This window comes from Mauremys reevesii, linkage group 8, assembly GCF_016161935.1.
Source record: "Mauremys reevesii isolate NIE-2019 linkage group 8, ASM1616193v1, whole genome shotgun sequence".
In the NCBI taxonomy this organism is placed as follows: Eukaryota; Metazoa; Chordata; order Testudines; family Geoemydidae; genus Mauremys; species Mauremys reevesii.
The window spans coordinates 14,281,213-14,303,897 of NC_052630.1; the positions used below are offsets into that span (position 1 = coordinate 14,281,213).

General features: G+C 42.6%; 1 protein-coding gene across 4 annotated transcripts in view; it reads right to left on the reverse strand.

The window, feature by feature from the left end:
• Positions 1–22,685, reverse strand: part of P4HA2 (prolyl 4-hydroxylase subunit alpha 2) — a 49,571-nt gene that overhangs the window by 6,476 nt on the left and 20,410 nt on the right. For 2 of the 4 annotated variants that reach the window (XM_039485902.1, XM_039485901.1), the window contains 7 exons: positions 19,227–19,466; positions 15,869–16,068; positions 13,002–13,178; positions 8,766–8,836; positions 4,928–5,027; positions 3,006–3,059; positions 477–542 (listed from right to left, as the gene is read on the reverse strand). In XM_039485902.1, coding sequence (XP_039341836.1) covers positions 477–542; positions 3,006–3,059; positions 4,928–5,027; positions 8,766–8,836; positions 13,002–13,178; positions 15,869–16,068; positions 19,227–19,466 — 908 coding nt within the window. Of the gene's footprint in view, positions 1–476; positions 543–611; positions 672–3,005; positions 3,060–4,927; positions 5,028–8,765; positions 8,837–13,001; positions 13,179–15,868; positions 16,069–19,226; positions 19,467–22,685 lie in introns of all 4 variants that reach the window. The other 2 variants (XM_039485904.1, XM_039485903.1) reach the window with 2 other exon arrangements.

Below are 22,685 nucleotides of genomic sequence, written 5' to 3' on the forward strand. Positions count from 1 at the left end.
ACTACAGTATACTAGCTTTGAGCGGAGAGTTACAAAGGGGAGACTGCCAGAAGATCCACAACATCAAGTGCTATCAGACACCGGTGAAAAAGATGGAAGTCCCCTTGACAACCATCCGATGGCAAGGATGCTGAGTGAAAGGTTATCTTTGAAGTCACTCAGCCTCTTTCAAAGTTTCACTTTGAAACTTCTGAGTCAAATTCTCCTCTCGCACCTATGTGAATCCAGTGAAGCAAATCGATTTGTTCCAGTGTAAACAAGAGAAACATTTAGTCTCTATTCAAATTATGTTTTGCACATTGGGGTTAAGCGATACTGAACAGTGATAGCAGCAGATGGTGTGAGAACAAGGAAATACCCATTTTCAGATGCTATAGCTTTTTAGTGAGAAGGTACTACAGCTTGTGCAACTGGTTATTTGTAAAAGTGATGCTTAAGAAAGCATCACTCGACACGTACAGGATTATCATACTTACGTAGTTTAAAAAAGTGGCCACACGATTTCCAGTCCCTAAACGCTTGAAAGCATCAGGTTCATCTTTCTATAAAATTAAATGAGAATCAACTGCAAACTTCAAGAGCACAAACAACAAGGACACAGAGGTACTTACATAGTTAAGAAACGTTGCTAGCCTATTTCCTTCCGCTTTGAGTGTGCTGTCAAAGGGTCGCTGTAATAGATAACAACTTTAACCCAAGTTCCAAACAGGCTCACACTAATGTTACATGCGTGTAGCTCTCTGCAGAAACAATTCCAGTAGTTTGACACAAAATGTGGACACTTTATATGGAGTGGCATATAAAGGCATTACGTCTTGCAGCCAAATTACATTTTGCAATAGCATGCAATGTGCACGTTGGGAAAGTATACGTAGAATTGAATCAATGCAGATCTTCAGCAATCAGAAGCATCTGAATGGAAATATTAGGGCATAGAGCACAAACATTCTGCAAATAAGTATTATAACCCTTATGAAATTTTCAGTGTGGATGGCAGCTGTATTGGTATTACTGGGCCTGATCCAAAGCCCACTGAGGTCAATGGAAAGATCCCCATTCACTTCGGCAGGCTTTGTATCAGACCCCTAGTTCTCCGAAATGTTGGATGCAGCAGCAACAGTGCAGGTCTAACCAATTGTTCCCACATATAACCAGGGGTGGCTCCAGGCACCAGCACACCAAGCGTGTGCTCGGGGCGGCAAGCCGCAGGGGGTGCTCTGCCAGTCGCCATGAGGGCGGCAGGCAGGCTGCCTTCGGCGGCTTGCCTGCGGAGGGTCCGTCAAAGCCGCAGGACCAGCGGACCATCCGCAGGCAAGCCGCCGAAGGCAGCCTGCCTGCCATGCTTGGGGCGGCAAAATGCCTAGAGCCACCCCTGCATATCACATACTCTCTCTCTGAGAAACGGAGCCGAGTATTTTTAGCTAGCTGTAACAGGTTGTAATAGCAATAATGACAGCAGCAAGACACCACCAACTGTCTGGGATTAATAAATGGAACAAGAATCCCAATTTATCATTAATCCTCAGAAAATGCTTGGGGGCCTCATTCATTATTGTTTAGGATCAAATACTAAAGTCAGTTTAGGAGTGGCATCAATCACCTCCCATCACCGATACAAGTTACAATTTATTTTAACGTCTCAAGTGCCAAAAGCAATAAAGAACTTCAGCCAGGAGATGTTAAGATGCATTGTTATGAAGGAACAAACAAGAAAATCCTGAAGATTAGACAGGTAATGGAGGAAATCAGGATTAAAAAAAACAACCCACTCAAAAATATAAACTATTTCAAATCAATTTTGGATGCAAGAATACGTGTCTGTCCTGAAATGGGTTCACAAAAGGCACTGTGATTTAAAACATACACAATCAACTTGAAACCAACAATTCATAAGAAAATGTTTAAAATTTGGACCATCACAGGCTTGTAGCGTTTCTGCCAAATGCAGCCTATGTGAAGATTTTGGAGTTTGGGTTCCTAAAAACAGGTCTGAAAGTTTTGAGTGATTGAGATTAGTGCTCAATGTGGGACATATTTTATATTAAAAAATCACTGTACAAAGTTCTGTGAGGAAACAAAGAGCTGCAAACTTGCGTGGAGATTGCAAAATATGGGAATCTGCAACGCACATGGAGTGGAGAGGACCAGTCCAAACCCATACTGAGTCTAACTGTTGCCTTGCCTTAACTTTGGCAGCAATTACTAGCTAAATTCCAAGTGCAGCTCCTTCCTAAGTGCCTAATCCAAGAATAAAGCTTATGCTGACCAATTTGATGGCTAATTTGCATTCTTTATTGAGAGTCTATCAACCTCCTTTAGTTCAAAGTCTTTAAAGAGAACATATTTGCATCAAGAGATTACACGGACTCCAAGTTAACAGGAAAGTGATGTTCAGTAAAGCTAACAAGCCAAAACTTTTTTATGAGCAGTAAAAGTCTGGTAATGAACATGAGCTGTCAGTGTTGAAGTTTTGTTTTAATGCTGACGAAGGCCCCGATCCTGTATTCAGAAACATTAACGTGGAACTATGTGCTCATAAAATCAGTGGGACCCTGATGGGTGCAGGGAGTCCATGATAGTGGGTCCAAACGTAGGACCAGAATCTGAATTCGGATTTAACCGTAACAAGCTGACAAAACATTGGTTTAAACCAAGCAGTTATAAATGGAATATATCCTCAAAGGACAGCGACCCATAGCTCCCCAGTAGGGTTGGCATGGTCACTGACTGTGTTTAGGTGGCATTTGTGGACTCCTACTGTCTCTTTCTGCCTGGTACTCAGAGACCCAATCCTGCAAGGTTCCAAGTACCCCTTGCAAGCTGTTAAATACCCAAGCGAACAGGAGCAGAGGTCACTAGCCACCTCGCATGGTCAGGCCCTAGGTTAATATTAAAATAGTTTTTCATGAAAACAAACATTACATCATCTCTCAAAATGAGCCTTATTTTAAAGTACTATTTGCATTCAGCATTAATGTAGAATGAATTTGACACTGTGATCTTACCCTTGAGAAATCAAAATGTGGTTCATACTGTCCTCCCATTCCATAATTAGCAACCTAGGGCGTGGGGGGAAACAAACACATTTAATTGCAAATTAGATAGTTGGGAGGACAAATATTTTCTGCTTGAAGGCAAAAGACCCAAACCATATCCACACATGGAGAGGAAGTGGGTCTTGACAGGAATGCATTGCACTCTTATGTTGTCACGTTACGGTTAGTCCACCCTTTTTCTATGCCAAAATAAACACATGAATACATAAATAAATACAAAGAAAGAGGGAAAATGTTTTATTACATTGAAGGGATGTTTAATTAATTGAATGTGGTCACTATAACCGTCTTCTCTTGCTGGATAATTCGGAAACTATTTTAAAATATTAAGCAGAAACTATTTTTTTTTAAATAAAGCTGGAAGTGCTGGTCCTTTGGCAATGTTCTGTTAGAATGTTTGACTATTATAGCAAGAGGCTAACAAATGAAAGAACAGAAACAATGATTTTTCACATGCTTGTCCATCACCTCGTTCCACTTCGATATAACACATATAATCCACTGACCAGGGTGTATTATGTGCTCCTCCATGTGCCTGATCCACAGAGATTGTGAGTCTGTTAAAGCTCCAGCTAGAGAGCCTGGCTTTAGAGGGTGCATTACACACACATGGCCAGTTTCACGCATGGACCTGTAGAGGGACAGGGAGTAGCCAAAGGTGGATTTAAACCACCCTTTGCCTCCTGACACGATTTAGTGCAGCCTCAGGGCTGTTCTATACTCTACTCAGCAGCCATCTGGCACCTGAGAATAGCCAGAGAGCAGCAGTGCTCCAGCCATGCTCTGACACTCCTCCAAAACGGCAGTCTACAATGGGGATGTAGAGCTGTTCTGGCAGCTCTGTGCCACTTATGGAACCCCTGACTGCAGGGCTATTCCCTAGGAACAAGATGCAGACAATCATCAGAATAGTGAAAAAGGGCTGGAGCAGGGCTCTCAGACTTCATAGCCTTCTCTAGAGGGTCTTAAACGCAACAGCAATAAGGACGTTATTTTCCTCCCAGCTAGGAATCTTCATTTAAAGACTTCTTATTTTTGCCAAATCTTGGATCCCCGCCCAACGCGCAAGTACAGAGAACTCTTTAAATCATTGGTTCCCAAACTAGGGGCGCAGCTTGTTCAGGGTAAGCCCCTGGTGGGCCAGGCCGGTTTCTTTACCTGCCACTTCCGCAGGTTCGGCAGCTCCCAGTGGCCGCGGTTTGCCGTTCTCGGCCAATGGGAGCTGCTGGAAGCGGCGCGGGCCGAGGGATGTGCTGGCCGCCGCTTCCTGCAGCCCCCATTGACCTGGAGCGGCGAACCGCGGCCAGTGGGAGCTGCGATCGGCCGAACCTGCGGATGCAACAGGTAAACAAACTGGCCTGGCCCACCAGGGGCTTACCTGAACAAGCCGCGCCCCTAGTTTGGGAACCACTGCTTTAAATGGACCTACATGGCTGCCAAACTAAGAAAAAGAATCCTCCCTTGGGGTGGGGCTGTTGCACCTCCCTCTAAATGGCAGTACTGGCTAATGGACTGCCAGTAATGCAGATTCTCTGGCTCCACGTGTTATTCCTTGGCTGCCCTCTATCCTTCCACGTTTGCTATCCACAGGGAGAACAAACTGCTGCATTGCACAGCTCTGTAGCAGGAAGTGGAATGTCTACGCTGACACTCTTCATGGGGTCACTGCCCACCCACACCATGGGAATGTGCTGGTTCTGCGTTGCTTAGGTCTTCTGATACCTGTTAAGTGAGATGGTTGGGAAAATACCCCCTTCCTACACTCACTTCCACGTAAGGCCAAATCCTGACCCACCCGACTGACTGGTGCGCGTGGAAGCTGCTTACAGAACATTGCGGTGTTAACCCAGGTAAGAAATATCAGAACCAACCTGCAAGAGTTCAGCTGTTTTTACTGTTAATCCCGTGATATGCTGCATTCGGTGATTCACTCTGGCAACAACAGGGTCATCGTGTTCCTCCAACCATGAACTGGGTACGGAGGTGTGGGGAAAAGAGCAAAAAATAAATGAGAAATCCAATACTCAGAACAGCCCTACTTCATTATTTTATCTCACCCAACTTGTCTCTCTAATATCCTGGGACCAACCTGGCTCCCACTACACTGCATACTCCATCACTCTGCCAGACACAGCTTTACCACATGTGACTCTAAACCAGAACCTTTGGTGGTTTCTGAAAGGTTTTGCCACCTGCGAAGTACTTCAAATTTAGTTTCGTTCACAGACAGCAGAGGCAGGCGTGAAAGCTTTGGTTTTGGTTTTTGCACAGTTGTGCGAGACTTTTACTAATAAAAACTGCAAAAAGTGGGTGTTCGCGCTCGAAACTAGAAGGTGAGAACACAGCAAAGAACTTCTAGGCATAGCAAAGGGCCATCGACATTTTTATCCACCCACTTAAGCCAAAACTTTCTCATTTTAGGCTTCAGTGTCTGAGGTGCTGGCCGCTTGCTGGCACTATTTATTTGTTGAAAAGTGTGACAGAGCATATAAGCAAAAACAGTCAAAGGCAATAACTTTTGAAAAGCTGGAGCAACGCCAGCTTATGTGGCTTAAGCAAATCAACGGCAAAAGTGCTCCCTTATATAAAATCTTGATAGGCGAAAAAGCTGAGTGATTTGCAGCTTTTCAAGATCTATACTGATTTCAAAGATTCTGATAGGTATTTATGGTGCATCCAGAACCACCGGGGCAGTTATGGAGTTAACTGTACGGAGGAACCAGCTACAGCTCTTGTGTTCATCTAAAAAACAAAAACAAAAAAAACCCCACAAACTTGGGAGAATGCAGTTTTGCAGGCTTGTGATGCTGATGAAGTTGGTTTGTTTTGAAAAATGTTACTCTCATATGCACTGGCAAAAAGGACCAAAGAGACTGCAACTATGGGGTACAGACAATAAAGACAAGTATATGGATTTTTTTGGGCCAGTGCAACCCATCACCATCAGCTGAAGCTGTACTGACCTGCCTGCTATGCAAACCTTTGTTGTTTTAAGCACATAAACATGTCTGCTGTTCCTGAAATGTGCAGTTATTCTGCCAACCGCTAGATAACAGGAACCCATTCTACTCACTAGTTAAAAAAAAAAAAAGTGCCTTCTGTTAAAACCTGTCCTGCAACCACAGACTGCCCTGTCCATCAGATATCCCTGCCCAAGATAACACAAGATGGAGACATCACTGTGACTCCCTCCTCCCCTTACCAAATCACTATATTCTGTTTTTAGCATGACTCAGTTTTTGATCCCGGCCTTTAAGCAAAACTTCCAGGGAACATTTCCACCTTGAAATTTAGCATTGGAAATCTAGGTGCACGTTTCTGGTTGTCTAGGTGCAAAATCAGATTGATTTTTGGATTTCAAAAAAGACTTTCCCCTCAGAAGATGCTGTGTGACAGTGTTGCATGATGCTGGATACTCTCTATATAGGTCTGATTTTCCTGAATGAAACGTAACACAACCAGCCTTTAAGCCTGAGGAAACCCACAGTCCTGGCCCTCCTGATATTGGGGGAAGGCAAAGGGAAATAACAAACGTCCTTTTCTTTGAGAAGATGAACTTAACATGTGAACTGATGCAATAGAGAGAAGCAACTGGGCTCGCAGGACCTGACATAAAGCCCACTGAAGTCAATGGAAATCTTGCCTTGAAATGCTGGAAGATTTTCCTGCCCTTCCCCATCATGTTTACAATCTACTGACTTACTCTGGCAGCAACCAGCCTTAGTGTAGCACAGATTAGTGCCTAGCACTCATCCAGAAACTGAGTAAATGCTCTGCAGGAGCTTGACGAGAGAGGGGCAGGAGATAAGACCTTAAAAAGGAAATATAATATGCTTCCCTTTAGAAACAGATAACAGAGGATTACAGCCCCATCCTGAACCTGGAGAAGGTATTAAGGCCAGGTCTACACTACACACTTACTTCAGTATGACTACATTGCTCAGGGGTGTGAAAAATCCACACCCCTGAGCGACATAGCTATCCAGACTGCAAGTCTCTGTGTAGGCAGTGCTATGTCGGTGACAGAGCTTCTCCTGTCGACATAGCTACCGCCGCTTATGGAGGTGGAGTTATTAAGCTCTCCTGTTGGCTTAGAGCGTCTTCACCAGAAGTGCTACAGCAGCACAGCTGCACCGATGCAAGTTTGTAGTGTAGACAGGGTGACCAGACATCAAATGTGAAAAATTGGACAGGGAGTGGGGGATAATAGGAGCCTATATAAGAAAAAGACCCCAAAATCATGACTGTTCCTATAAAATCGGGACATCTGGTCACCCTAAGTGTAGGCCCTCAGACTTGATGCAGTAGAGTGAAGGCGATGGAGGGTTTTAAAAAGGGTGTTGACGTAGTTACATTGTATAGTCTCTAAACCTCTCTATTCACCATTAGAAGTTTTTCTAAAAAGATATGCTCTAGTTCAGGGGTTCTCAAACTTCATTGCAACGCCACCCCCTTCTGACAACAAAAATTACTACATGACCCCAGAAGGGGGAACCGAAGCCTGTGCCTGCCCAAGCCCCTCTGCCCTAGGTGGGGAGGGGGAGGGGGTGGGGGTGGGGTTAAAGCCCAAGCGCTTCAGCCCCAGGCAGGGGACCTATAACTTGAGCCCTGTCGCCCAGGATTGAAGTCCTTGGGCTTTGGCGGATCTCGGGCTTTGCCTTCGGCTTTGGCCCTGGGCCCCAGCAAGTCTAAGCCAGCCCTGGCGACCGCATTATAATGGGGTCGTGACCCACAGTTTGAGAACAGCTGCTCTAGTTCAACTACAGGTATTGGACTTAAAGCAGTAATTCATTCAGGGAATGCCTGGCTTATGCAAAATATCAGCCCAGATGATCACATGGACCCTTTTGACCTTAAAAACGATATTAATCTATGAAGGTTTAACCTCTCTAGAGACATAACTGTTATAACAATTTTCATCATCAGCAAGGTGGTGAGAGACTTTGTGTGTAAAGTATGAGAATACTGCTCGATATTCCAAACTGTATATTTTGAGTTTTGTTTGAAAACCATTTGGTACAGGTCTTCTTGTCGCCAAAAGGAAATATAATATGCTTCCCTTTAGAAACAGATGACAGAGGATTACAGCCCCACCTTGAACCTGGCGAAGGTATTAAGGCCAGGTCTACACTACACACTTACTTCAGTATGACTACCTTGCTCAGGGGTGTGAAAAATCTACACCCCTGAGCCATGTAGCTATCCAGACCGTTTTTAGATAAGTAAAACTGGTCAGACGCTCCACACACAAAAATCCTGCCTATTCAATTTCTGTTATATTATTCTAAACTGTACATTAACATAAGGATTCATAAATCCTTAAGTTCAGAATTAAAGTAAAGTATCATTAGAGTTAATATTAGTGTTATTGCTATTTAAAGTAATAGAGGCTCTTGTCTATATAAGTCTCGTAAAGCACCTAAGGCACCAGAATTTGCACACATTCAACCTCCAGAATACAAAAATAAAAAGCATCAATTAAAGGCCGTAAAACTCATTGCCTAATCTTAGATGTAGTATAAAACACAATACATGCAATCTAATCAGATAGATAGCAGTCTTCATTCTACAGTGTCCATGAAAGCAGGCAGAGAAGGGAAGAATGTTAAGAAGAGCATGTGGACTAGTGACAGCTACAGCGCTGCCTTCAGGTTGAGTGGAGCTGGAAGACAAAACAGTAGGATGCAAGGTCTTTCACAGTCATCTTACCTTTTTGACACCCTGTAGTTGGCCACTGTGAGGACACCTGTTTTGGGGTCACGTACCGTGGCTCGTGCCAACTGTGTCAAAAGAAATGCCAGGGACAAAATTATCAAAGAATAAATCGTTTTTAAAAAACCCGTTTCAAAATTGTACCAATTGTCTTCTTCCCTCCCCAATTGCCAGACTCTGAATTCCTGGGTTAGATGTATTTCTGGGTGAAATTCTTAGCTCCAATCTGGCGCTTATTCTGATTTCACTCTAGTACAGTCTATGATGCAATGTGTATGGCATATAGCGGTCGTCCTCCTGATTACAATCTGGCTAAGGGGCTGCATAAACCATGGTATCCGTTAAAGCTATAATTTGACGTTGCTTGACGAATAGGTTTGGAAAGTAGTGTTGTCTGGAGTATGGCTTGGGTCAATATCAGCAAGAAGGAACAACAGAAAATTAATGACCCATGAAGTTTGCTTCCTTACTGACAGAGAAGAAAGAACGTTAACTCTCGGATATTCTATGGATTCAGCCTGACTATTTGAAAGGTGGGCTGAGGAAGATCATAAGAATTGCATTGAGTATTCTCAAGGAGCAGGTGAGAAAAACAATGACTTTGTTATGGAGTAGGTTAGGCATTACAGTGCAGGCAACTGAGGAATTCACGAGATCCAGCTCACTGACATCACAAGGGAGCATGCTCATCTGAGCAAGAAAGTCCTCAACCTGTGTACTTGATGGATATTGCCTCAATGGAAGTGCACAGGCTCATTTCCAGCTCTTATTTCTCTTAGTGTTGGGATTACCAGGCACAAGTGCTGGGAACAAGATTATTGGGCTGGGGATGTATCTGCTGTTGGATCAGGTGAGAATGTTCAGCGCTGTGGCCTAACAGAATGAACATTGAACTCCTGAGTTCTAATCACAGCTCTAACATGGTCTTATTGTGTGACCTTGGGCAAGTCACTTCACTTCACTGTGCCACAGTTTCTCCATCTGTAAGATGCATAATTTTTGCCTACGCTACAAGGATGCTGTTGGGATGAACAAGTTACATCACTTTGAAGATGAAGAGTGCCAAACCCACTTACTTACATGTCACCCCCACATTCAATCACAATCTTTCTACACGTTTGTATCTTTTTCCAATGCATAATCACATTTTCCTTCATATTTCCCCAAACGTGTCATTCTCCTGTTTCCCTTCCAATCTGCTTGTTAGGATTCTTGTCTCTACCCGCAGCTCTTGGCACAACTTCCCCCATAATTCTGACTAATTTGGTATTTTGTTCCAGAATCCTGCTCCATAATTCACAGCAGGAAAGTCGGGCTGACAATGTTTTTCTTTATTTGGACAATGAAGTGTTGCTTTCTGTAGTATAATTTAGCTTGCCAAACTCCTCATTACCCTCTATTTCCTTTGGGTTCCCCATATGGTTTCTTTCTATGGTGACCAGTTGACTTGAACAAGAAGAGAAGCTAAAACATGCCTGGTTACAAACGTATTAATTGGTATCTCATTTGTGTGGTGCTAGAATACTCCATTTCTCTGTAAAAGCTTGTCTTCTTGACTTTAACTATGTATTCAGCTCATAGTAGACCTGACTACAACATATAATTAATAATAGCGGATTAAAAACAAAACAAAAACACCCTAGATTTCATTCCTAAACCAATACACAAACAATATATGGTTTCTGGGCTTTATAGCACCTTTATTAAAATTCTTTCCTACTTAACAGCACAACAGCTTTTCTTTTCATGGAGAAGTCTCAGTTCACTTTCAATTTTCTCTCTCTCCAGCCCTGCCCCAGGCTGCTTCTTCAGTATTTCAACAGCACAGCTTTTCCTAGAACCCAGGATGACTGTGCATTATAAGTCTGAGTTCAGTAAGGCTCTATACATTCCTCTTTATGATGCACCTTTGTCTAATCTGGTACATCTGTATTATGAAGAAGCCATTATTAAAATTTATGATTACATTCTATAAGCTTCCATGCTACACTGTCCCAGTGCAATCCAGGCCTGTAAAATTAACAGTTTTATTGATGCTTCCAGCAGTTCGCAGATGATAGGAACAGATTCATTTAGTTTAGAAGGCAATTTTAACATTTGACTAAAAAAAAGACTGTATTTTGCAAACTGAGCATGAAAAACACCTGGTCACTCTGAACAGCTATCCCCTCTCAAACACGCATGCTGCTTTTCTTCAAAGACAGTCTTGGAACATTTAAACCTGCAGATAATGTTTGGAACTGGGAGGAGAGATTTCTTGAGGAGATATTCTAGAATATTAGGGATAACATGGGAGCTCCCACAACCTTTCCAAGTCCAAGACAGTAACACACTACCTCACAGAGCTCTGCCTGTAAAACTTTAATGATTACTGAATAAAGTTTCCTGGCTGAAATTACTTTTATTTTATTTAGGAATTATCCCATCATAATGTTATATTTTCCACCCTTCTGGGCATAACACCCTGGGTTTCAAAGTAAGTCCAGCAGTTAGGTCTGAGACAGATGCTGACAAATTAAGTTTGTGAACAACTATGCAGGAATATTTATAAATTCATCTAAAACGATTACATTTACCTACAAGCACTGAGCCTGATCCCGATCTCACATATACTGGTGAGGAATCGGGAGTAATTTCATTGAAGTTAATGGAGCTACACTGATGTAAAATTGGTGAAAGACCCGGAGGTGATTTCATAAATGAAATCCTGAACAGCAAGCACACTAAATTAACTCAATTGTTAATTATTGTCTTCTTATATTTATAGCCCATTTGCTTTGCCAGACTAGAAAAAGCTTCTAGTGATAGAGGCTAGCTTGAATTTTTGTTTTATCTGAAGCTTTTGAATCCCAAGGACAGTTTACAGCACGATGTCATGGTGAAGCATCAGGAAAAAGATTTAAGTTAATGGAGGTGCGAGTCTTCAAAAAGAAATAACATTTTCTGCCAAGACACTTGGCTGATAAACACAGAAATCTAGCTTCAGAAACTTACTAAATATAATTCATGTTCCTAAAAGGTATCGATTTCTCACTCCATTTCCAATTATATCTTAAAATATTTCATTCAGAAATACATGCAGAAAGGTTATACTGACTGGTATTTTAATCACATAGTTTATAGCAATAGCTAGAAGAAACGATTAACGTGAATTATTATATATCAATATAAATGCTTTTAATTTTAGTGTCTTGCCAGACTTTGCAAAGCAGAATGAACCAAGTTTAACATCTATAATTGGTATTGAGCTGCCCTTATTTTCCCTTTTGCAGTTTAGCAAGTAAAGGAAGACAATTGCAGCACCAGAAGGCTAAAGAAATGCTAGGTGCATATTAGCTGTACAACACAGTATATCATCGTTTATGATATATGGTGTCACTACAACTTAAAAGAGTCTGGGTAAAAAGGTGTCACACCAAGGCTTGAGCCCCTGGCACTGCATTTGATATGCACCTAAGGGCAGAGCAGGGGGTGCTGAAGAACCAAGCCCTCCTCTTCCCAGCTGTCCAGGTAGAAATTAGAGATCCTAAAGCACCTTTGGAAATGAAGCAGGTCAAGCCCTCACCTTGACCAATACTCCTCTTTCATAACAGGTTCCAGCATTCAGGACTGTAAGCTGTTGTTGAGCACACAAAAGCATGCTCTATTTGTTATATTTTATGCAATGCAATAATTCTATACCAATGACTACAGAAAAACACTGCAGCTCCATTCATCAATGGAAAAACAACCTAGATCAGACTGAGATCCTGGTTAACATACTTTGTTTTAGGGTGGAATACATTGCTTTTACAACAACAATCAAATAAACCCAATAAAAATATACCTCCAAAGAAACAAAAGAGGAAGCGTTTAACAACCGAAGCAACGGTATTTCTCCGATTCTTGTTTGATCCGCCCTAGAGTAAAATCTTCAAAAGCATCATATTCAAAAGTGATTTAGGAACCTAAGTCTCCATTGAAAATTAATGGGACTTAGGCTCCTTATGAGTCACTTTTGAAAAAGAAACTTAGGCCCCGCAACACTGAGCAAAGCCTTAGGCCCCTAAGTCACTTAGGTTGCTTTTGAAAGTTTTACCCTTAAGTTCATCGCACGTAGTTGAGTTGCACTGTATAGTCCAGGATGTGAAATTAGACATTTTGAATTCACTTGCTCAGTCTTCCTTGTTAGAGATAAAGTGCTGAAACAGCAAGCACTGGTGAGATGGAAACAGTAGAAGAGGGGACACCTACTTTTGGTTTAGCCAGCTCCTTAATTTTCTCTATTTCTTCATCAGACAGGACATCATAGTACCGGACGATATGGGGACTGTCCCATTCATCTTCTTCCTTAAAGGGAGCTATGAGCAGATGGGGATTTCTGTTTCCATCATGGTACCTGCAGAACAGCCTCTTCTGTCGCCGAGGTGTCTGAAATATAAGTCCCCAAACACACACACATTTGTTTTCTTTAAATGTTTAAGACCAAAACCAAAGTGTCCTCTATACCGTGTTTCCCAAGATATTGGGAAACTGAATGTCCACACTATCTGGCCTAGAAAATTTAAAGGCCCAGATTGTTACTTTACAATCTTCTGTGAGTAAAGAGTTGCGAATAGTCTTTTCTCCCCATGTTACCAAGTAACAGCTGTGACATTCTACCCTCTATCAATCATAATAAATTACAGGTTATGGAAACCAAATGACAAAGCAAGTAGCCAACTGGCTAGAGTTCTCTATTTTATATGTAAGGCTTTGCAGCAAGACTGCTGAAACAAAGAAAAGAAAGGTTTCAGAGTAGCAGCCATGTTAGTGTGTATCCACAAAAAGAACAGGAGTACTTGTGGCACCTCAGAGACTAACAAATTTATTTAAGCATAAGCTTTTGTGGGCTACAGCCCACTTTATCGGATGCACAGAATGGAACATATAGTGAGGAGATATATACACATACAGAGAACATGAAAAGGTGGGAGTTACCCTACCAACTCTAAGAGGCTAATTAATTAAGATGAGCTGTTATCAGCAGGAGAAAAAAAACTTTTGTAGTGATACTCAAGATAGCCAATTTCAGACAGTTTGACAAGAAGGTGTGAGGATACTTAACATGGGGAAACAGATTCAATGTGTGTAATGGTTCAGCCATTCCCAGTCTCTATTTAAGCCTAAACTGATGGTATCTAGTTTGCATATTAATTCAAGTTGAGCAGTTTCTCGTTGGAGTCTGTTTTTGAAGCTTTTCTGTTGCAAAATTGTCACCTTTAAGCCTATTACTCAGTGACCAGAGAGGTTGAAGTGTTCTCCTACTGGTTTTTTCAATGTTATGATTCTTGATGTCTGATTTGAGTCCATTTATTCTTTTGCGTAGAGATTGTCCGGTTTGGCCAATGTACATGGCAGAGGAGCGCTGCTGGCACATGATGGCATATATCACATTGGTAGATGTGCAGGTGAACGAACCCTGATAGCGTGGCTGATGTGATTACGTCCTATGATGGTGTCCTTTGCATAGATATGTGGACAGAGTTGGCATCAGGCTTTGTTGCAAGGATAGGTTCCTGGGATAGTGTTTGTGTTCTGTGGTGTTGCTGGTGAGTATTTGCTTCAGGTTGGGGGGCTGTCTGTAAGCGAGGACAGGTCTGCCTCCCAAGATCTGTGGGAGTGAGGGATCATCTTTCAGGATAGGTTGTAGATCTTTGACGATGTGCTGGAGAGGTTTTAGTTGGGGGCTGAAGGTGACAGCTAGTGGCGTTCTGTATTAACCTCTCCAGCGCATCATCAAAAGCCCACAAAAGCTTAGGCTCAAATGAATTTGTTAGTGTCTAAAGTGCCACAAGTACTCCTGTTCTTGCTAAAGAAAAGAAAAGCCCAGAAGACCCCAAAGCAGTGTCTAATCTAGGAATTACAGCCACGTTTGAAGACAGGGATCAGAGACTGCTCACCTTTCTGCCCTCTATAATGGTGATTAAAATGGTTGCCCCATAGAGACAACTGATTTCAACAGTAGTTAAAGCATGATAGACCCTTGATAGAAAAAAGCTTCTAGCACACCCAGCTACAATGAGTGTTCAGAATGGCTGACCGGACACACTGGAAGGACAATCATCTGCAACACCCTGTGAATGAGCAGCGGAGAGCACTTTTTTCTATGTAGGTTTATATTATGACTTCCGAACATTTAGTTGTTAAACAGCTGGAAGTTCCAGTGTGGACTTAATTAAGAAACATGCTCTCAACTCTTCCAAGTGCAATATCTAAATGACTCTGCATTAGGAAGAACCTAAGCCCTGCACCAGTGAGCCTACTTATACATACAGAAACCCAGCTCAGTCAGAAAGGCTGTTGCTACTTAAGGGGGACAAGAAACCACAGCCTAGAGGCTTCCTATGTACAGCAGAAGCAGAGTCATCAAAACTATGTTCCTTTCACCATCTACCGGCAGAGAACAGTAAACATCTGGGCTAGTCTATAGGAGAATGATGGGGATAGGGAAAGGGGAGAATTTTTTAAAAACTGATACTATGCAGATTGCTTAAATAATAATTTTAAAAAGAACAATGACTTCCATTTACTCAGGGGCCAACATGAGATGGAATAGCTAGAAAGTTAATGGATTCTGTTTCTATACAGAGGCCACCATTAAGAGGTCAACATTCACCAGCAGATAACACTTAGGAATAATCACAGAGTTCCCACTATTCTGAATCCCCAATGCGGAGTTATAGAAACTCCAATAATATCATGGTAAAGAGATTCCAGTGAGTCACCTAAATTCTACCACAACCACTGTGGTTGATTCAATTTACCGACTGTGACTTTCCCCTCACAGGCAGACATTTTCTATTCCTTTATTAATTTTCCCCCAGAATATTTCTGAATAGAAAGGGATACCTGTTGAAAACAGACCCCTTGCTGATGGCACAGTTACATACTTGCTGGGGCAGTGGCATCTGGCAGGGAGCATGTGTTCTGGAAAGTAGCTTCGGAAGGGAACATTACAAATCAAACTGCAAACTTTACTATAAGCCATAGGAACTACCAGGATACAGCCCTTGGCAGTCTACACAGCAACATGTACTGTAGGAAGAACGTCCCAAGTCAGCACGTTGTACTTCTCTCACCATTTTCACACCTTCGCCTCTGCAGAGAGCCTCATAGGTATCACGCTCCGGCAGGTAGTCAGCAGGTCTCTCATAAACCCCACCTTGTACTGCCGATTCTGTTATAGCTGATGTCTTATTTAGTAGCTTTGCCACTCTCTCTTTCTCCAGCAACTTCTCAAAATATCGCAGGTTGTTGCCTGCCCTCTCGTGAGCAGAATCTTGGTTGCGGGGGAATGAAAAGAAAAAAAATAATAATGGAATTCATTCATCCTAACTCAGTAACCTAGCCAGAGAAAGCCTTGAGCCCATCAACACTGCACCAGAAATCCTGCCCATGCCAGCCTCCCCCAGATATAGACTGTTTTAGAACAGAGGCGCAAACATACACAGTGGGCTCCCATCTCTGAAATCCATGAGAACTGAAAGCCAGATTGGCTGCATAAATCGGAGGGAGAGCTCAAGACGTTTCTTCACCTTTTTTGTCCTCCTGCAGAGGTGGCCATAATCCTTTTAATTTTATTTGTATGTTTTTATATAAAATATAAACACAACAAAACCAAAATATATACAAGTATACGCACAATATGGAAGTAACCTATAAATAAAAGAATCCATCGTTCATTACTTGCAGAACCTGAAGAACCACACACCCCCAAAACCCTGAACCCATAAGAAGTCATTCAAGGCATCAATTATTAAAATAATTAAATAGATAAATAAGTGAGACTATGACCTCTAAATATTAGGGACTAAAATCAACTAAACTGCAAAAGGATGCAAAAGTTTCATGTGTGACGAGGCCAGCTCATATTTTTTTTTCCAAACATTTCTATTCAACAGACTCATTTTTTCCATTAATGCAGTAGTAGAGAGCTCACTAAGCCTGTCTATGTATGAGGGAGGAATTGCAGTTTACCATTTTCTTAAAATAACTCTTTTGGCCAGTAGAATAGTTACTGCAATCCATTTCTTAACGTTAACTGGTAATACCAACTCATCCAGCACCCATAAAATACATAAGCTAGGGGGAAGGAAAGATAGTGGCATTAAAGTTTTTGAAAGAGCACAGAACGTGGTGTTCCAGACCACATGCATTGTTTGACAGGTATAGGATATAAGAAAGGTTGGCATGTGGCTGTTTGAATCTCCAATGCGTGCTGTACATTGCAATCCAGCTTTAAACTAACGTTCTGGAGTCCAGTTGTACCTGTTCTGGATGAATCACAAGGAAGAAGAACCTGAAGTATCTTTCACATTAAGCCAGATATCCTCCTAGGTTTCTGTTGAAATAGAAAGGCTAAATTCTTTTTCTCATTTCAATTTGAGACTGAGATTATGAAGGTACTGCAAAGTATTAAGCCACCTAAAAGTGATTCCTACAAAGTGACTTTTGCTTACATATTTCTTAACATGGTCTTCTAGAGGTGAGAGTTGAAACAGACTGATTGTCCCCTATCCTGACATGAATCCTTGCGCACAGCCACTGAAAGAAGGAACTGTGAGAACTGGCTGTTATCCTGTTGCAGAACACCCACACAGGCACTGCAAGTTTCAAAGAGAGTGGGAATGTTTGGGGTAAGGTCCGAGCCCTGACCTTCACTCCCACTTTGCTCCAGCCAAGCCAAGTTGGCAATATGCAGCATCCTCTCCACAGACAGCAGAGTTCCCTCTAAGGTGGGCGCATGCTGAAGGAACGAGGAGGTCTGGCTGAGTTAGTCCAGTTACCGCACAGCCCCCTTCTCCCGCCCCTCCCATGCTCCATGTGCAAGGCACAATCTTGCCTTGAGTGAAGGCTAAAGATGGATCAGAGCTGCAAAGTTCAAATCTGGACAGGAATATCTCCAGAAAGTTTGCGGATGGTCAACAACGGGGTTTTGGTAAGAGCCAATCTCTAGCAAAAATTTCAGGATTGTGCCATGTAGTAGGTTTATTAAAGGAGTTATCTTGCAATACTAACAGCATTAGACCTCTTCCATCTTGTGAGGATTTAGGTTAAATCAATTTTGATGTGTCTACAGGCATCATCAATAGATTTTAACTGTCTGAACCAAGAAAGAAATAATTCCCTGGTCCTCATTAATAGCTTAAGGCGGTTTTGAGACAGACACGAAGAACAATTCCCCCTCTGCCCAGTTTTTATTTTATAATGTGAATAATTCTGAGCTTTCCTGGGGGCACTTATTTGTAGAGTTCTGCTCGGATACAAACATGGGCTGCAGATGCGGATATTCATGGCTGCAGATATTCGTGCATATCAAGCGAATGTCCAAAATTTGCAGGGCTCTAGATATAAAATTTGGATCTGCATCTGCAGATATCTGCAGATTTGCAGGGCTCTCTTATTTAACCACACTGGATAGCATCAAGAGTGCAGGCAAGTATTGGCCAAACCTCCTTATACTGATAACACCACCGAGCTTCTCTGAGCAGCCACTGCCAAATCTGTCCCATTGTATGATGGTGATAAGGACGATTTATTTGTACTTTACAGACACTGCCCAGGCCCTGGCACAGAAGATTGTATTTAACAGTAATACACATTCACATTTATATGGGGATTTTGATTCTCAAGATCTTTCCAAAGTTAAACTGGGGATGGGGGTGTGGGGTGTAGGTAAAGATCACTTTACCCCCTATTGGGGTGCAGCCAACATTGGGATAAAAGACAGCAACTGCTTACAGGTGTATAGCCGCATAACACAGCTGATTAGGGCATGACCTGGAGAAGAATACATACCTTGCATTTCAGATTGACTAGGTCACACAACCAGGTACAATCATTCCTTCCCATATGACTTAACCTGTAGCTCACTCTCTTACTAAGAAGGAAGAAATGAAAGTTGATCTGCTATGAGCTAAAGACAGTGTTTTTTAAAAGCCTAATTACACCAAGTTCATTTAAGAATTTGAAAAATCCAGTCCCTTAAAAACCTGTGGGCAAAAGTCTTTTCTTTTGGCATAAAGAAGCATTAAAAGACATGAAGGAACCTAGTAATGAAGCAGAGAAGTTGGTAGGATTTAGTAGAGAAAACAGCATCGTGAGAGAGTCAGTCGAATATGGAGAGCAAGGCCTCAGACAATAAAACTTCCGCCACTAATAACAGAAAGCCTCCTTCCATGACAGACAGTACACACGATTGACGCTGCACCATGTCAGACGTGTTTCTTTTGGGATCAGCTTTGTGTGAACTGAAGAGGCCTTTCTATACAAACAGGCTGTAGTGCCCAATATTAATGTTATTGTGTGTCACAGGGTAGAACATTTCTCCGTAAATCTTATTTTGCTGACTGGAGCATGGGTGTTCTTGGCACTGCCACCTACGGTACATCCCATTCCTCCCTGGCTTTAGAAAAATGAATCATTTATACTTCTCACCGAGAGAAATCAGGCGCCTGGTGAGCTCCACGGACCTGTGTAAGTCACCGAGCTGGAAGACAGCATAGCTGAGATAGTCCAGGATCTCCGCTTTGGTGATGGTTGCATCTTCCCCTTCATCATGCTGCTTCAATGCCTGCTGCATCCACAGCACCGTATGATAGTAATCTCCTTCATTGTAAGCAGTCTTCCCCATGCCAAAGCAGTCGTCCACTGTCAAAGAAGATCTGTATTTTGTTCCTAAATTTATCAATAAAACAAACTATAAGTGCTTTTTGCAAATCCCGAGTGAAAATATTTTTGGCTGGGAGATATTTGTAAATACTGATCTCATTTGAAAAGTTTTTTAAAAAGGGGACACCCTGCCAAGATTTCAGATCCTCTACCACTGACCAAAATACATTTACCTTAAAGAGTTAAAAGCCATATCCTGACATAGCTCCATGTGATTATTTCCTGTGGAAGTCAATGGGATTGTGAGCTCTAGCCTACATTCCATCTATGATACTTCCCTGACTCCCAAATAGCATATCTGAGCACTTCATAATCATGAACGTGTTTCTCCTCACCACACCCCTGTAAGGTAGGGAAGTGCTATTATTCCCATTTCACAGCTGGGGAACCGCAGCACAGAGAGACTATGGGCTTGTCTGCACTTAACGGGGGTTCAACACAGTATCAGCGGCCGATTTAGTGGGTGAAGATCCACTAAATCAACCTCCGTTCACTCTCCCGTCAACTCCTGTCCTCCACCTGAACAAGAAGCGAAAGGGGAGTCAGTGGGAGAGTGTCTCCAGTTGACACTGCGTAGTGTGGACCCCACACTAAGTAGATCTAAGTACATAGCTGAAGTTGCGTAACTTAGATCGATTCCCCTTCCTTTCCCACCGCCCACCCCCGCCCCGTAGTGTAGACAAGGCCCAAGGATACGACTACACAGCAAGCAGCTGTGAGGCTCAGAGCTGAGAGACTTGGACTGGTGCTACAGCACTAAAAACAGCTGTGTAGATGTTTGGGCCTGGGCTGGAGCTTGGGCTCTGAACCCCAGGATGAGGAGTGGGCTTCAGGGTCTGCGCTCCAGCCCCAGCTGCAATGTCTACACGTTTATTTTTAGTGCTACAGGACAAGGCTGCAGACCTGGGCTCTTGCTGAGACTTGCTGTTGTGGGTTTTAAAACACCCTGCTCGTTGTCACACAGGAAGTCTGTAGCACAGAAGGGAATTTAACTCAGGTTTCCCAAGTCCCAGCCTAACACCCTGCCCACCAAGCCATCCTTCCTCTTCTTGTGAACTCTCTGGGGCAAAGGCTATCTCTGTGTATTTGCTTGTACAGCAACTACAATATCAATGAGAACCTAACCTTAGCTACTATAATAATAATTATGGCAGGATGGGGCTTCAATTACTGTAATTAGCATTTTCTTTTGAAAGTAAAGCAAGAGTTTGTGCCCGCAAAAATCTATTTCTACTAGTCACTGAAGACATTAGTTAAAAGACATAACACACAAGCCATCTTGCGTGACCCACGTATGCGCAAATCTGACACCACGATAAGTGTCGCTCACATTCTCAGCCCCACATGTGTGTAGTCGGCACAAGAAGGCATATTTATGATACTGCTGTAATATACTATGCTCTCAAAATCAGCTGGAAAAGATTACTTGGCTTTGGTGGAGATGCCTGCTCTGGGAACGCATACAGAAACTAGGGACAGTGGCTACACTTGCACTCCTAGGCTTAGTGAAAAGAATTTCTTTGCAAAATGTTATGGATGTGACTAGATGGCGGCCTGAGGCTTTCACGGCAACAAATTTCATGCCCTTCCACCAGGATTTCTCAATCATTTTCACAGTATGGACCTTATCTTAATTGTGAGAGTGTCATCTCCTCCCACTGCCAAGCAGATAATATCCCTATGGCAGTAGCTGCTTACAGGGAAAGGTAGTATTAGGAAATCATATAGGATAATTTTAACTGCTCTTAGTTTGATTTAGCAGCTGGATACACGAAGGAGCAAGTGCTCAGAAATTTGGGAAACCTCCATTTTGAACTGGGTGATGGCCTTAAAGGCCCTCTCCCTTTCTCTCTCAGCAAGCCCTTTAAGTTCCACTGGTCCAGCTTCAGCAGGGCTGACCATAAAAGTCTTTAAAGAAATAGAGCTCTCAAAACAAAATAACTTTGACAGCCAAAGTCCTTCCGCCCTGTGTCTCCTGGGTGGTGGGGTTCCATTCCCCTTGTACTGCCTGGAAAGGAGATGCTGGGTCATCCCTTGCCCTTCTGGGGCTCGAGAGTGCACTGGCAAACAGACTGTCTCTATTTCTTCCCAGTGAGAACAGGGACCCTTTTGTTTCTCCCCAGGGTGTCAGGGTTGGTTTGGTGACTGACTGACTGAGTGGACAAGGGGGGAGCCTACCTTCACCGTATACCACAAGGCTCCCGGTCCTGGGCCTATAAAGAAACAGTAACCTTGTTTTTCCCCAGATACTAACTACCCCTTCTCAGGGCCACTTCCTGTCTCCCAACACCTGCCCTCCTCCATTTCCAGGCCCTTGTTTGCTCCAGAATTTCTGGAATGAGGTAGCCCGGTCTTAAAGGGCCAGTATACGCCATTACTCACAAACTTGTCATTTCAATGCACGTGTCTGTGTTCACAGATGTTACGGCCAGCTACAGATTAAAGTCTGCAGCAGATTAGGCCCAATTTCAACTTGCAACCTGTAGTACACAATGCATGACACTTTCCACTGCTCTTCTAAGCTTGTGTGTATAATTTGCACTTCTGTCTCCAGCGCCCCCAGAAAATTTAAACTGGGGACTTCTGACATTGTCAGAAGGAGACATACCTTAAAACACTATGCTCACTATCTGATGTGTTAATACAGAAATTATATTAGATGAAAGGAGGGATTATCAATAGCGCTCAGAGATAGCCAGACTGTGCTCCCACTGCAGTCAACAGCAAAACTCACAGCAGAGCAGAGCTAGGCCTGGGCCTGAAAAAGGTTAGAATTAATAACGAAAGATCTTTTAAAAGTGGAAAGGCAGTAAGAAGCCCTGATTCCTAAAGTTTTCATTTTATTCTCAGAGCCTGTCACTTGATGACTGACTGATGATAATAAGAACTATAAACAGAAGAGATATGAGATGGTTTAGCCATTTTCTGGAGGGATTCCTGTAATGTCTGCTGATGAGCTGCTCAATGAAAACTCCATTTAAACCACTTTATTATTTGTTTAGTTTGTTCAGAATGTGCTAACTGGTGCAGAATTTTATTCCATTGGAGACAAATACAACACAAGGTTTCATAACACCACCCATCCTTTTCTGAACAGGGGACAAGCTAATGAGGAAAATTTTCAAGAGCAGTAAATAACTTAAGAGCCTAAATCCCACTGACTTTCAAAGAGATTCAGGCTTGCAAGTGCTTCTAAGTGACTTTTGAAAAGGGACTTCTCGGTTG